Consider the following 15,271-nt stretch of genomic DNA (forward strand, 5'->3'; position numbering starts at 1 on the left):
TCCACTCTGTTCATTTTAACAGTAATGGCCAAGAACTGGGGCAAAGCAACCAAATCATCCCTGCAGAGTGGCACCACTGAAAACCTGGTGCTTGTCCAGCAGCAAAGTGAACATGCAAGAACAGCAAAACCAACGTTCCTTACAAAGCAGATTTACAGCAGCAAACCAATTATTTCATTCCATTTTCAAGGCAAATAATTCTCAAAAATATATATAGAACAAATGGACCAAAGAAGAAAAGCTGCATTCATCTTAAAAGGTGATTTTATGCACAGAAACGACTTGCAAAAGCAGTTTGAAATTGAAAATACCATTTTTCTAGTCAGAAATCCAAAATACCATTTTTCTTCTGAGTGCACACACTACTCAGAAAGTGCACACACTACTCAGAAAGCACCAAGGACATTTCTTACTGAGCATGCAGGGAACAATCTGATCTGGGAACTGGCACTGCAGCTTGGCAGAATTGAAAATATTATTCTAACATGAGTTAACCCATCTGCAACTCTTACCATGAATGGTAACGGCAAAAACATTACCCGAATAACATCAAAATTATTACCAAAATATTACCCAAATAATGGGCAACGTGAGCCTCTGACTGTTTAAAATCCACTCATTCCCTTTTGCTGGCAGAGAAAGGCAAATGAAGAGCTCATTACTAATGATAAAAGTCAACCTGAGAGTTTTTATCAACTGAAATCTTCACAGCACAGTGATGCCCACCCAGCTCTTTGTTCTGAAATGAGATCTAACCCAATTTATCTGGGAGTCTGAGTTCTCAACCTGGCCTGAGTTTGACACCAGCTCCACCACAACTTTTTTTTTCTGCTAACAATGCAAATGCAACTGGGAAAAGAGAGGCACCTTGACATGAATTAAATACATTTTAAAATAAATTCATATTTATATTATTCATATTTTTATATATGTATGTATAAATTAATTTTTAAAAATCCAGTCATTCTGTCCTGCCCACTGATCCATTTAAATGCAAGCTGTTGGGTTTGCACCTGAGGAAAACGACCTCTGAAGGGTTTCCTACACACCTACATCAGCCTGAAGAGTTTCCTACACATCTTGGGCTCAGTAAAATTCCAAGCTGGATGAAACCAGCCTCTAGGCTGCTCCAAAACTACTACCCCAAGTGCAAACACAAAGCAGCTGGGTCCAGTAAGGCAGGGAACTTACGTTTCTCATCATCAGCATGGACCAGAGATGCTGCTCTGGACAACACATCCAAGGGAGTCTCCATTCCTCTCTGGATCCTGCAAAATTCAGAACCGAGGTTTCAGAGAGCAAACTGAACACCCAGAGCACGCACACACCCCAGGCTTCCAGGAGGAGTAATGCACAACAGCAGCATGACAGCAAAAAGAACCAAAAATCCAAGTTTGTGCTGTTCTTTTCTCGTTAAACCAGCACAGGGCTTGTGCAAAGTGTCACTGCTGAGAACAGGGAAAGAAATGCTGGCATTGCCTTTCCACCCAAACTCTGCAGAACACCAAATTCCCAGGTGCTGGAGCTGCCACACTGCTCACACATGGTGTACATGAATAATTATCTGCTCCCTGTTGCAGTGGCTTTGCCTAACAAACAGCTCTGTTGAGAACATCAGAGATATGTGATGTCCTGGCCTGGCTGCCTGCATGGGCATGGGCTGCTGCAGATCCTCAGGGTCCCAGAAACTTCACCCCCACACCCTCTCCCATGCCCAGAGGAGAATCATCCAGATTTTATCATTTGATTAAGATTTTTTTTACTAATAAACACACAGTTGAACTCTGGGTATGTGTGTGTACAACCACACACAGAACTGTATTTTTTCCAGTCATAATCACACCTCAGTAGCTGCTTTTGCCTGGATTTTGCCCCTTACAACACAAAAATTTTAATTTAAAAAATGAATTCCCACCACATTAAAAATGCCTGCTCCAGCACTACACCAAGCAACAGGCTCCCATAAAACCAAGGATTGCATTGCAGCTTCTCAAAGTTTCACATGAATGGCTTCAAAACTAAAAAAAAAAGATGTTTCAGTATGAAATTCCAAAAATATGGAAAGGAAAGGAAGGAAGACAATAAGAGAATAACATGTTGTAAAGATGTTTTTTACTACAAGGCCAACAATTTATATGTGTTTCAAATAAAAAGGCAATGGCACAGGCAGAACTGTTAAAAAATGGAGAACGAGAAAAAACCCAGAACAACCAAATTTTGTTGAGGTTTTCCCACAAAAAAACTGAGCAAAAACTTCTCTCATAAGAACTGTTTACTGTAACTTACTTTATAGTATGATCTTAAAAAAAAAAAAAAAAAAAAAGGTAGTGGCAACTGCAGAAATCTCAAACACATGTCCAGCATGTACATTGACTTAACAACAAGCACATGTTTGGGAAGCAATTTCCTCGACTTTGCACTAAAACAATAAACCTCACCATCCTCACTCCCTCCTCCTAAGTAAGTCAGACTTTAATCAAAGACTTTAAAGCATAAGAGAAAGGATTTTAAAGCATTTGTAGGCTGAAAAAAAATGTATTTTTAAGCTTAAAGCTGATATTTTTAAGTTTAAATAATGAAATCCAGTAGGATTTCCACAGAGCAAAGTAAGAAGAAGAGACAAATTTGAAATAACCAAGTGTATTGAGGATTAAAACATTTTTCTCCCTCCCTGCCAGAATCAGCTTTTGCTCAAGAATATTTTAACTGAACTTATAAAGTCAATTAACTCTTTAATTTCAAGACAATACCAGTGGGCAAGAGGTTTTAGAAGACAAGACCTTATCTTATTTTACTGTTCTGACTTCATGAAACATTTATTCCTTTCCTACCTGGCCACATCCTCCACCAAACCAAAGCAAAGATTTGGAAGAGGGCATTCCCTGAAACCCTTCAGCACCATTCCACCTGCATCCCTCAGACCCTGGCGCTTCATTTCTTTCTTATTTTTTGTTTTCTTGGACTTTACTGACCCTCTCACACAAACTCCTCCAACAGAGTTAAAATTCAGTTGGAAAATTGATTCAGCTTTGTCTGATCAGGGGATGCAGCTACACCAGACTGAGATAACTCAGGATTCAGAGCTAAATTCATCCTACACTTCAAAGACAGTAATACAGATATTTTTGGTCAAGCCTTTAGGAAAAAAAATCAACTCTTGATAAACAACATCATAAAGGATAGTGAAAGGTCTATTAAAAACAAATTAACTACATTAATTTTCTTAATGTAGTCAATAAGTTCTTTTTGTACATTTTTTTATGTAGTTTCAATTTTTTTTTTTCTTTCAGCTTTCCAGTAATTTTTAAATAATGAGAGCAGCAGATGCCCAATCCCTTCTTGGACCATGCTCCCAGTAAGAGAATTAACTGGTGACAGAAACCCACACTGGGAGAAGGAAACAGGAACCAAGTCTTCATCCAGTTCAGGAAATTAGACACTTTAAAAACAACTTGACTAAAGAAAGTGGCCTCAGCAGAGCTTTGCAGCTTTGTGCATTATTAAAGTTCACATCACGAGAGAGCTGCTGAGGTGTTCCCCTGGCATCAGGGCCTTGTGTTCATTCAAAAACTGCAATTCCCAGGGTCAAATCCCAGATATTCTGGCATTTTGAAACAGGGAACAAAAATGACCTGCAAGGAGCTGTACACTGCCAGATTATTTTTCAAATAGTGTTAAATATCTCTTTATCTCTAGACTAACAAATCTGTGATTATAGTTCAGGAAAGAAATGTAGGTTGCCCAGGAGAGAGAGAGGAGGGATCCTCTCCCAGCTCCAAATTTAAAACGCTGATTTGGTCAGGGCAAGTCAGAAAACGCTGCCTGGAGTGGCCAGCCCAGCCACCCTGGGGGAGCCACGGTTCAGAAAGGAAAGACCAGAAACACTTCCCAGGCTTCCGAAAAATAAAAAAATAAATTAAAAAAAAAAAATAACCCAAAACAAAACCAGAAAAAACCCAAACACAAAGCCAAAAAAATCCAGCTATTTCTCAGGGTGACACAAACCTGTCTCTGCAGCAGAGCCCAACCCTGAGTTCTGACGTGTCCCCACCAAACCACAGCTCTCTGCGAGCACTTGGTGAGGGAAAGCAAGCAAGGAGTGAAACACAAATAAAACTGGATTTCCCCTGGCTACATCCGATTTAAACACCCTGGAAACAGTTTCCCAAGTAAATCTCACAAATCTCTTTGTAACCAATCTCACTGGTTACAAAGTCTTAAATGTTGGATTCAGGAGACGTGAGCCAAAAGCACTCAAGATATTTTTATCTAGTGTTATTTCAAACATTAGTTTAATATCTTCCAAAGTGCTCTTATTTATCAGTTACTGCTCCCACTCAGCGCTGCCCTGTTCTGTCCTCTCCCCTGCACAGCAGCAAAGAAACATTCTGGAAAACTGTAAAGACATAAAATGGGAAATCTGAGATGTTTGAAAGACTGACCTAAACACTGACCCACCTGTGATTTTTTTATGCAGCACCCGAAGCATGCAATACCCATTAGTGTAAAGAAACAACACTTTATTTCCCCTCTCCTGACATTTTTGCAAGACCCAGAAACCCACAGAGCACTCTCAGCTTTACAAATGCCTGCTAATCTTGTTTTGTTTTTTTTTTAGAAAAGGAACGGTTCAGTGTTTTCAGGGATTTATGCAGCACCTTCCAAGCATCAGAAAGGGACAAACCCTGAGGTTGCTGCTTTGAAATTCCGTTCACAGGCAGCAGAGCTCCACTCGCTGAGCCCAAGCAGAGACAATTACTGAATCCCGCCAAAGTTCATGTTCACAGTGGGGCATGTCAGGAAAGAGTGAGATAAAGAGAAGAACTTTCCATTTGATTTTAAAAAAGGGGAAGTGGCACAGGGAGAGGAAGCAAAGAGGTGCAAAGATGATGTTTGGGCAGTGACCTCATACAGAGTTAGGATGGGACTAGGACAGACCTGAGCTCCAGTCAGGTGCCAAAACTGGGGGATGAGAACAACAGACAGGAGTGCAGGCACAGCAAAATGAGAGAATTGGGATATGGAACCCCAAAGAGCAGTCACAATGCCTGGATTGCAGTGGGACTGAGAGAACAGCAGCACACCTGAGGAACAGCAAAAGCAGCCCAGAACCTGCTGGGACAGAGCTACACCCTGCCAGGAGAGAAAGGCTGAGCCTTCCCCGATGGACAGAAAAGCCTGGCACTTGAATTGCCATCTGCAGAAATCACACAGATAAGGTTGGAGGGAGAAGAGCAGGATTAATAAACAAAGCCCACTAATTACAACAATGAAAAAGCAATTCATGAGTAACAAGACACTTGAGAAACCATCAAGACCAACGTGCAGATAAGCACAAGTGCAGGGAAAACAAGATTAATTGAAAAGAGTGATCAAAAGCAGCTCCCACCTCGGGAGACAGCCCCAAAACTGCCCAAATTCATACCCAGAAATGCCAAGAAGAAACAGACTCGGCTGATTTCAATGGAAGAGAGTGAAACTGAAGAGGAAATCCAAACACAATTGATCAGCACAATCAGTAAATCCACACAGGGAAGGAGGATAAAGCAGAAGTTTAATGCACAAAAGGTAAACACAGTTTATTTTTTATGACAGGAGAGAGCAAAGCATATTTGCCCCATGAATGAGAACAATGATAGGCACGTTGTAATCAATAATTTTCTCAAATAGGCACAATGCATTCAAATTTCCTCAGCTATGCTTGGACCAGAGCTTCTGCTTGTGGACAGAAAAGCCCTGGGTTGAGATTCCCATGTGAAATGTTAAAATGTTAAAGTGCTCACTTTAGAGCGTGATTACCAAGCAGCACTGATCATTCCCTATTTACAACTCAAAATCTTGAGAGCACCTTCAGCCTATTTGGCTAAACACCACTTTTTAAAAAATGTATTTATCCCCTACTTTGGGTTTTTTTTAAACCATGCTTGTTATGCATGTGGAAAATGTGTTTGAACAGGCAAATCTTCAACCAGAAACAACGATTTAACTCATCACACAGAAAATTATAAGCTTAAAGCAGAGCTTTGGTATTTTACCTCGTGCTTTTTGTTGTCTTGCTATATAAATCCCCCTTAACAAGGCAACATTTTAAGAAGCAAGCTATTAATAATTTCTGACAGCTAAGAAATTTAAGGTGGGAAAGTCCAAGCTGACCTTGTCTTGTACCTACAAGATCGCTCAGAGCATCCTACATGTTACACAACCTGCTGCAAACACATTATGAAACATTTAACCACAGTAAAGAGAACAGATCCAAAGCTCCCTTTTCTAACAGAAAACTCCCAGGTGTGTCTGGAAGCAAACCAATTAACCCCTGCAATATGGAGGTGCTCAGAAGGCTATCAAAGCTGCTCGTATGTAAATAAGAAACTGATGGTTTGTGATGTGGATGCTCTTAATTAACCTGCCCCAAAGGGCTGTACAGATATTTTCTATCCTATTTTAGTTTCCAGGCCAATTTTATAGCAAACTGTCAGATCTCAGCAGCACTCCTGGGTGCTCAGCTCTGGCCCAGTTCCTGCTCTAGGGTGCATCTAAAATCTGACCCCATCTCACAGAGGGCTTCCTGAGCAGGGAAGGAAAAGCATCCTGCACCAAAACCTCCATCCCTGCTCCCCACAGCGTGCTGGGGGCTCGGCAGCACCTGCTCCAGCCCAGGCAGCTCATGGGGAAAATGCAAATGTACAACAGGCAGGCCCAAAATCTACCAAGAGTTAACAAACGGGTCAGGGCTGTATCTCATTTGTGAATCAAAGCAGTTCTTGTAACTGAGCCCCAAAAGCCCGATCCCAAATAACCAGATCATAACTGTGTATCAATAAGAAGAGATGTAGAGAATTTAAGCAAAACACATTCCACATTAGAAGACTCACAAGTTCACAGATAGGAAAATACAAATAAAGGGCCTTCAAGTCTGGAGAAGAGCCTTAAAAGAGTTTGTTATTAAGGCAGGAGAGGGATATTGCTGCCCAATTTTATAGAGTTCTAAGGGCTCTCAGTAGCACTCCCTGCAAAGAGCTTCACTCAGGCTTCCCAAACTGCAGTTTGTTTCTCTGGGAGGAATACTCTTTAAACAACTCTGTTCTAAAGTCAGAGAAAAACTAATCAGATAAATCACCCTGCAGGAAAAATCCTGGAACTCTTGATCAGCCAAGTCCTCTTTGGTGTAATTAAGAAAATGGCCATTATTTCTTGTTCCTGACAATCCTGAAGCACCAACACAGCAGAAAGGCATTGAGCTGGCTTTATGGATTCTCCACTGCCAGTGGAAACGGGTGTTAAATTCCCCTTCATCCCCTCTCAGAAAAGGGATGCACTGGCATCAGCGTGGACAGCTTCACCCAGGGAATTAATTACTGCTGATCACATCTGCGGAACACGCGGCCAGCGTGACACCACGCTGCGAAAGGCTACATAAAAAACCTCTGCCAACGGAATATAAAAGATGCAGCGCCAAAAGCCCTCACAGCGCCCTTGGGACGCGTTCTAGAAGGTTTCACCTCTGCTACCGATACGGCGCCGGGGATTTTCCCTGCAGGAAGAACACGATGGGCGGGAGCCAAGCCGCGAGTTCCAGACAGCGGGAGCGTCCCGGTGCTGCGGATACCCCCGGGCACGCTCCTGCCGGGCACCTCCTCCGGCTCCCGCTGCCTGCGACCCGCGGCTGCGGCCGCCGGAGCGGAACCTTCCCCGGCCCGGGGGGAGCGGCTCCCTCCCCGCCTGGATCCCGACACCGCCGGAGGTTCCCCGGCCGCCGGCAGCGCCCGGCGCGGTTCCCGCGGGGAAAGCCCGGCAGCAGAGAGGACGGGCCGGGGCAGCCCCGTCCCAGCCCCGTCCCGCCCGCCAGCGCCGCTCCCTCCGCCCCCGCGGCCACCTGTGCGCGCTGTCCCCGCGCTGTCCCCGCGCACTCACCGGCGCTCCGGGCGGTGCCGGCAGCGCGGCCGCGGCGCCCCGCGGGCCGGGCCGGGCCGGGCCGGGCCGGGCGGAGGCAGCGGCGGCGGTGCGGGCCCGGAGCAGGCGCGGCTCGGCCGGCGCCGCTGGCCCCGCTGGCTGCGCGGGCCCGCCGAGGAATCCCAGGAATGAGGGAATTCTGCGGCGAGCAGGTGGGAGCGCCGCCCGCCCCCATTGGCCGGCCGGCCGTGACGTCAGCGCAATTAGGGTAATGAGGCGCTGACGTCACATCCTCGCAGGTAGGGAGCGCGCGGCCCGGCCCCGCCCCCGCGGAGGAGGGACACGGGGACGGAGGGTGGCGGGTTCGAGCCCCGGGACGGCCGGGAGCGACAGCGGGGACAGGAGAGCACGGGCGGGGACAACGCTGCTCCTCTGTCCCCCTGCTCTAACCCTAAACCTTTTCCTCCCCCCGCAGGAAAAACCAAAGGGAAACAGCACTAAACTAAACCTCCAGGAAAACAGCAAGAAAGCCTCTCTCAAGAACAAAGCGCTTTTTAGCAGCAGAAAGGCGCGTTTCGCATTAAAGCACGCTGTCCCAGCATCTGAGAGCGGCTCGGTGTCCCCAGGCACACCGGCACACGCCCGAGTGACGAGTTTCAGAGCTGCTGTGAATGGATGGGGGTCACATCCCCGTCCTCCGCACGATCTGACGGGAATTGCTGGGAGCAGCCCCGGCGCTTTCCTGTTTACTGCTCGCTCTGCGGCGGGGTTTCACCGAATCCCTTCTCCCGATGTGACTCACTCAGCCTGGGAGGAGCTGCCGAGTTTGAGTGAGAGCAAAGCCGAGCCCTCCTGGTCACCAAACTGCTCCTCTCCCCTCCGCCGGCAGGGCAGGAGCCCCTCGGCACCGCTGCACAAAACCGGAATATTCCGATTCCCATCCCGTCCCCGGGGCGGACACCGCGCCGCTGGAAAAGGATCGCGCCGGTTCCCAGCACGCCGGCACAGCCCCGGGCATTCCCACGGCAGCGTTCGTGCCAAGGGTGCCACTTCCAGCAATGCAGGAGCAAGCCTTGATAAAACTCTGCCTGTTTTTAGCAATGTTTCCAAATCAAGCTGTCGGGCAGCTTGTGCATCTGGAGGAGCCACTTCCCCAAAGCCAAGCCAAGGTTTGTCCAAGGCGCTCTGAAGAACCTGGGAATGCTGCTCCCAGGCCCGCAGAAATGAGTTCCAGAGCAGGAGATGTGGGAAAGTGCTGCAGCGATCTCCTGGTGGGCACACTCAACATCAGTCACCAAACAGGTCCCAGAATGGTGCATTTTATCCTCACAAGGATCTGAGGTGGCCCTCAGGCGCCTCTTGGAGTGCATTGCAAAGGGAAAGAAAAGGACAATAAATCAACCTGAGCCCCTTGAAGGGCCTTAGGGTTGCAGCTTTGTGGTGGAACCCAAAAAGAGCACAGCGCTGCAGAAACAGAGAGTGTTTCTGTGGAATTCTGCTCAGGGCATTTCTCCCGTCCAGCTCCTCCTCCCTCGCTGTGACAATAAACGCACAAGACCAGAAAAGGCACCGCAGCGGTGTTTGCTCCAGGAAAAGCAGCAGCAGGGCACAGCAGGGTTTATCTGAGGTGCTGGAAGTGGGATTTCTGCAGGAAATGGTGGAGGGAGCTCGGCTCCGCGGCGCAGCAGCCCCGCCAGGGCCGTGGGAGGCGCGGGGCAGGGAGCGGCCGGGCATGACCCCGCACACCCCGCACTTGGATTCCTCGGAGGGTCCAGAGCCCGTGAAGGCTCCGTGCTGTCCAGCTCCCATTTTAAAGTCCATCAAAATCATGCTGACACCGAAGTATTTTCATATCCTCGCAAGGACAGGTCATGAGATCTCCGGGCCACCAAAAGCTAGCCAAAAGCACATTCCAAACCTAAATTAAATCCAGATTTAGACTCCACACACTCAGGGTATCTAATAGGAACACTTCAGTTCATAAAACAAATTAAATGCATGTAGTGTCAGAACAACCATGAACATAGTTTTATACATGTTGCAAACCCTTCATCTGTGACTTCTATAACAATATAATTTAAAAATTGGTATTGTTTTAACAGACTAGTGGAGATTATTTTCATTACCAGCAAGCAAGAAGAGGAGTTCGATGATCTAATATTTGGGAAAAAAAGTAGTCAAAACAGTAATGTAAAACTTGTTTGAGAAAACAAGATACTGGACAAGAAAAACACCATGAAATATGGAAAACAAAACCACAGGCACTGAGAAAAGATCTGAACTAGATATTGGTACATATCACAAGAATTAATTGCTGCAGACTAATTACAGGACTTTTCAATATGTATCTCTGAGAAAAAAGTCTGCCACTCCTGTTTCTAACTGCTGGAGGGAAGAGGTGGGAAGGGTTTCTTTGTTTAACCAGACAGAGCTCCTGGGATGAGGAGGAGCTTGAGAAAGGAGAGGTCAAAACAGCTTTTGATCCTTTGGAGCTGCTGTTGCAGCAGCTCCCAGCAGAAGTTTTAGAACAGGATATTTATTAAACATCTCAGGAGCCTGAGGAGCATCAGCTGGCTGGGAACAGTGACCCCGAGCATTCCCTATGGACACACTTCCACTGCAGTGAGGTGACAACATCTGTAAAAAACAAACAAAAAAATGAACTACAAGTTGTCAAACGTTGGGAATCTTGGAAAACAGATCTTAACACAGCACAAAAAACCTTGTTGGGACTGCTGAACTCAACACATGCTGCTCACCAGGCAAATTCACACATTAGGAAAGCAAACCCAGTCTTGGGTGACGAGCTATATTTTCTTTTGCTCGGGTGTTAAAATTTGGTTTTCATTTAGCAGGAACTTTCTAACCCAATGGTATCAAAAGCTCTTTGTTGACTCAGATACCAGCAAAAATTTACTTTGCTGAAACCCAAAAACTCACCGAGATACCTGAGATAGCTGAAGTAAAAAAGTCATGCTTCAGCAGCCAGGTAGGGCTCCCAAGGCAGGATGCAAATCCTGGGATGCCACTCCTGTTCCAAATGTACATTAATCACCAAAAATTAATCACATTCTTCACAAAGTATGGCCAATGCAACAGAAGGTTTAACCCCTGCGTGGGGGAGCTGGGATTGTGGCTGGCCGTGAATCTCAGCTGCCTCAGGACCACATTTTAAGACTTTTTTTTTTGGTTTATTTCAGTATAGAGGCACGAAAGGTCCTGAAACCAAAGGGAAAAACCCCATATTCTAGCAAATTGCAGTCTGCAGGGAGATCCCATGGCCTAATCTCTCTAAAAGGATATTCAGGGGTGACCTTATCACTCTGAAATTCCCCGAAAGGTGGCTGTGCTCAGGTGGGGTTGGGCTCTTTCTCCAGGAACTGACAGAACCAGAGGACACAGCCTCAAGCTGCACCAAGGGAAATTTAGGTTGGATATTAGGAAAAAGTTTTTTACAGAACAGGTGATGAAGTTCTGGAATGGCTGCCTGGGGAGGTGGAGGAGTCACCATCCCTGGGTGTGTTTAACAAAGCCTGGATGTGGCACTGGGTGCCAGGGTTTAGCTGAGGTGCTGGGACATGGGTTGGACTGGATGACCTTTGAGGTCTCTTCCAACCTGGTCATTCTGTGAATCCTGTGAATTCTGTAATCCTACAGCCCCATCTCAAGCATTAATCCTGTAATTCCTATTGGAATTGCCTGACATCTGTTCCATGACCAACCAAGAAAAGCAAGCATTGCCACTCTAGTAAGAGTTGGTTAAAAATGCCCTGGGCAAGTTTTTTCCCTCCACACAGCCCCAGCAGTGGCATCCCTCACTTTTGGCACAGACTGCAGCATTCCCCACCAAAACCTGGCCTGCTGAACTATTCTGAGTGATTTCAGTGATTTCTAAGCAGCAGATGGCAAGGGTTGTGGCTTCAATCAACAGTGCAAGTGTAGAGCTGCAAAAAGCTCTGTTTTCCTTAGGTGCCCATCTAAGCAAGGAATTTGCCAGCTGGCATCACCGCATGTAAACAAAAAGGAATTTATGGAAGTTCTTCCAGTTTCTTACTGCCATCTCTTTTGGTTTTCAAACAGCAACAATACAGATACTTCTTTGCCATCAGCCAGGAATGCCTGAAGTTCCCTGGAGTCTGCAGGGAAGCTCAGTGTGGACCAAACTCTGCACAAAGATGATGCGGTTGGTGCCAAAAGCAAACATTTTCTCCATTATTTGTCACAGGTTTAATGAGGCATGGCAGTGCTTTGCCATCTCTGTCAGTCCAATTACACTGCATGCTTCCATCTATCCACACCTTCTTTCATAAAACAGGTTAGTTTTACACCAAGTGACAGCAGCTTTTAAAATCAGTCTCAAAGCACGTTTTAGGACACACAAATTACGTGGCCTCAGAAGCAAACATCTTTTCAGCAATGAAAAACTCCTAAACTCTGAATCTGAAACTCTTCCTTGCTAAAATCCACATTCAGCTGCACTGCAGCTCAAAGCTGCCTTATATAAAAACACACCCAAAATTCAAAATACATAAGATTTAATTTTTTTGAAGATAGTTTATTATTCATTACATCACAATGTGTTAAATTGCAGTAATTCCAGCCAGACAAGTTGATCCAAAATGAAAGTTGATGGAGATGGTTATTTATTACCTGCTTCAAGACAAAGCTTGCCCTCTTCATAATTGTCTGCCCCATCATCCAAGGGAAGATGAAAAGAAACAGAGTAATTTCAGTTGGAGCAGGGTCAGAACAGCACCATCATCTTCAAGCAAACAATGAGATATTTTCAGACTCACACAGAACATGAACACCACTAACTCTGCTCTTTCAGAACATTCAACCACAGGTACTTTTTGCTTGCTTTGTTCTAGAAAAGATTTCACCCCATGGAGGTTCCCATAAGATGAAGACAGACAAGATAGCTGAAAAAAATTAAATACAAAAGGAGTGTCAGATTAACAAATTAAAAGCAACTCCTGGCCACAACCCACTGGTTTTAATTTGTTAAAGTTTTGTTAAACACTGATAAAAAGACCACAGATGGTTCACAGCAGAACTCCAAATGGCAAATTTAGTGTAAAGGAAAGGTCAGTACAGTCAGTGATCCACAGCTGAAGGTAAATATGCAGAGTAACCTCTTCATTATGCACTTTGTGCAGTAAACATCCACGTAACAGATTTCATTCCCTATTTGATTTGCATTCTGTCTCACACAGGACCAGATGAACTTCAGTCCAAGTGGGATCATTAAAATCACAAACAGGTTGCAGCTCAAGATGAGATGCAGAATTATTTTCAGTTTCCACATCAATTCATGGTAAGCTATAGAACTTCCATACATTTGCAGGCTGTGAGAAAAGGCTCTTCAGTCACCAGGATTTCTTCTAGACCAAAGCCACCAGCAGCAGGTCACTGCAGAGAAGGAACTGGGACCAAATGGTGTCCAAAGCCCTTTGGAATATCCATCTATCAGCTAAGGATGCACATGGGATCACTCTGGAAGAACCAAGCTCAGTCACATCTGCTGGATGCAAACACCCACCCTGACTTTCACTGCTCCTGGGGGCCAGCTTTGCAGCTCTTACAGCCTGATCTGGCTAATTACTGAGGACTTGGGACTCTTCCTGACTGGCCTTTCTGGACTAAGGTCACTCATCTCCTCAGGACAAGTGGACTCTCTCCTCAGCTTTCCAGGTGTGCCCTTTCCAGGGTTTTTTCCCAAATGGCTCAAAGGGGTCAGGCTCTGCTCCCAGGGAACAGGGACAGGACAAGAGGAAAAGGCCTCAGGCTGTGCCAGGGCAGGCTCAGGGTGGACAGCAGCAGGAATTTCCCCATGGAAAGGGTGCTCAGGAATTGGAACTGCCCAGGGGGGTTTGGAGTGCCCATCCCTGGAGGTGCCATCCTGAATGTGGCACTCCTGGGCTGGGGACAAGGTGGGGATTGGGCACAGCCTGGACTCAGTGGTCTGGGAGAGCTTTTCCAACCTGAATTATCCTCTGATTCTCTAATAAAAATAACACACCAATTTTCAATTCTATACTGGAAAGGGAATCCTGCTAAAATTAGTCACAGATAAACTAGACAAACAACAGAGGAGACATTCTTTAAACAACAAAAACATAAGGCAAAATAAACCAATCCTTGCTTTAAAAGCAGCTGTGCGAACACAACCCTTGAATATAATCCACTTAAAAATGCTGTAAGAACTAAAAGTGCAGTGATGGATTTCATCACCTACTGCTGTCTGCAGGGAATTCACCTTCAAACTGCCAAAGTGCTGCTGACTCAGTCTCCTCCTTGGCAAGAGTCTAAGGCAGGGCTGCAGGGACAGAGTTAACAGGGGTGAGCAGGATGAGCAGAAGCTCACCCAACGCCGGACTTGGGAGGCAACGAGGGGAAAGAAACAGAGAAAATAAAATTGTCTAGAATTTCTTGTGCAAGTAATTTGGCTTTAAAAAGCTTTGCCCCAGGCTGTAAAGCCAAAGCAGTGTCATGAGGCATCATGAGGCAGACACTGGGAGCTGCTCTGTGGCAGCCCTTCTTGAAGCATCCTAGGAAGGGAAAAACTTCTTGGCTGTCATTGCTGTACAGAAAGCAAGCCAGACCCTTCACCACTGCTGAGAGCAAGACAACTTGAGGATGGCAATATTAAAAGAAAAAACCAAAACCACAAACCAAACCAAAAAAAAAACCATGCAATGCTCCCCTCCCATGCTTCAATATGAATTTTAAAATAGGAGGTTTGGAGAAGCTTTGGCAGGAGGCAGAGATTAAGCAAATAATCACTGTGTGGGAACACAAGCTTTCAAATTTACCAAGTGTACTGTGGAGCTAAAGAGATCCCATGTAGAGAAGTAATACAAATTAATTCAAGAATGAGATGTTTTACTATTTACTTGGCTTATTTAATTCACTAGGGGAGGTATCTTAAATATCAGGTTCAAGGCTTTTAAAGACGGTATCAGTACAACAAAGGGAAGTGAAGAACCAAAACACACAGTGTTTGCTCTTGGTCAGTTTTTGCTTTGTTTTGCTTTAAAAGACAGCTCCTTGTGGCTGCAAACTCCTCAAGATGAAATTTAGTCAAATTTAAAATGGGGAAGAACCCTCTATACCCAGTACACTTGCAGAGATTTTCAGTCTGTCTTCGCAGCTGCAAGACCTTTCATTTCTCAGAAAAAAAATGTGTCTAACCATTCAAACAGTCCCCACCACTACTGGAAAGGACTTGGCAGAATGCTGGATTATGAAGGCAAAAATTGCATGGAAGTTCTTAGACTAAAGATGTTAATAAAATATTTGGAATTTGCATGAATAATTTCAGAATGTATAGTCTGAAGCTTCCTGTTCGTGTAGTAAGACTTAATCCATTTCTAAACAT

The 15,271-nt window shown here is 45.3% G+C and overlaps 1 protein-coding gene across 1 annotated transcript in view; it reads right to left on the reverse strand.

The window, feature by feature from the left end:
- The window catches only part of VGLL4 (vestigial like family member 4), a 76,964-nt gene extending 69,004 nt beyond the window's left edge, over positions 1–7,960 (reverse strand). The window contains exons 1-2 of the mRNA XM_053989610.1: positions 7,912–7,960; positions 1,192–1,268 (exon numbers count right to left, since the gene is read on the reverse strand). Coding sequence (XP_053845585.1) covers positions 1,192–1,255 — 64 coding nt within the window. The 5' untranslated portion in view covers positions 1,256–1,268; positions 7,912–7,960. The remainder of the gene's footprint in view (positions 1–1,191; positions 1,269–7,911) is intronic.
- Positions 7,961–15,271: the final 7,311 nt, after the last annotated feature.

The sequence above is a fragment of the Vidua macroura genome, chromosome 13 (genome assembly GCF_024509145.1).
Source record: "Vidua macroura isolate BioBank_ID:100142 chromosome 13, ASM2450914v1, whole genome shotgun sequence".
Lineage (NCBI taxonomy): Eukaryota > Metazoa > Chordata > Aves > Passeriformes > Viduidae > Vidua > Vidua macroura.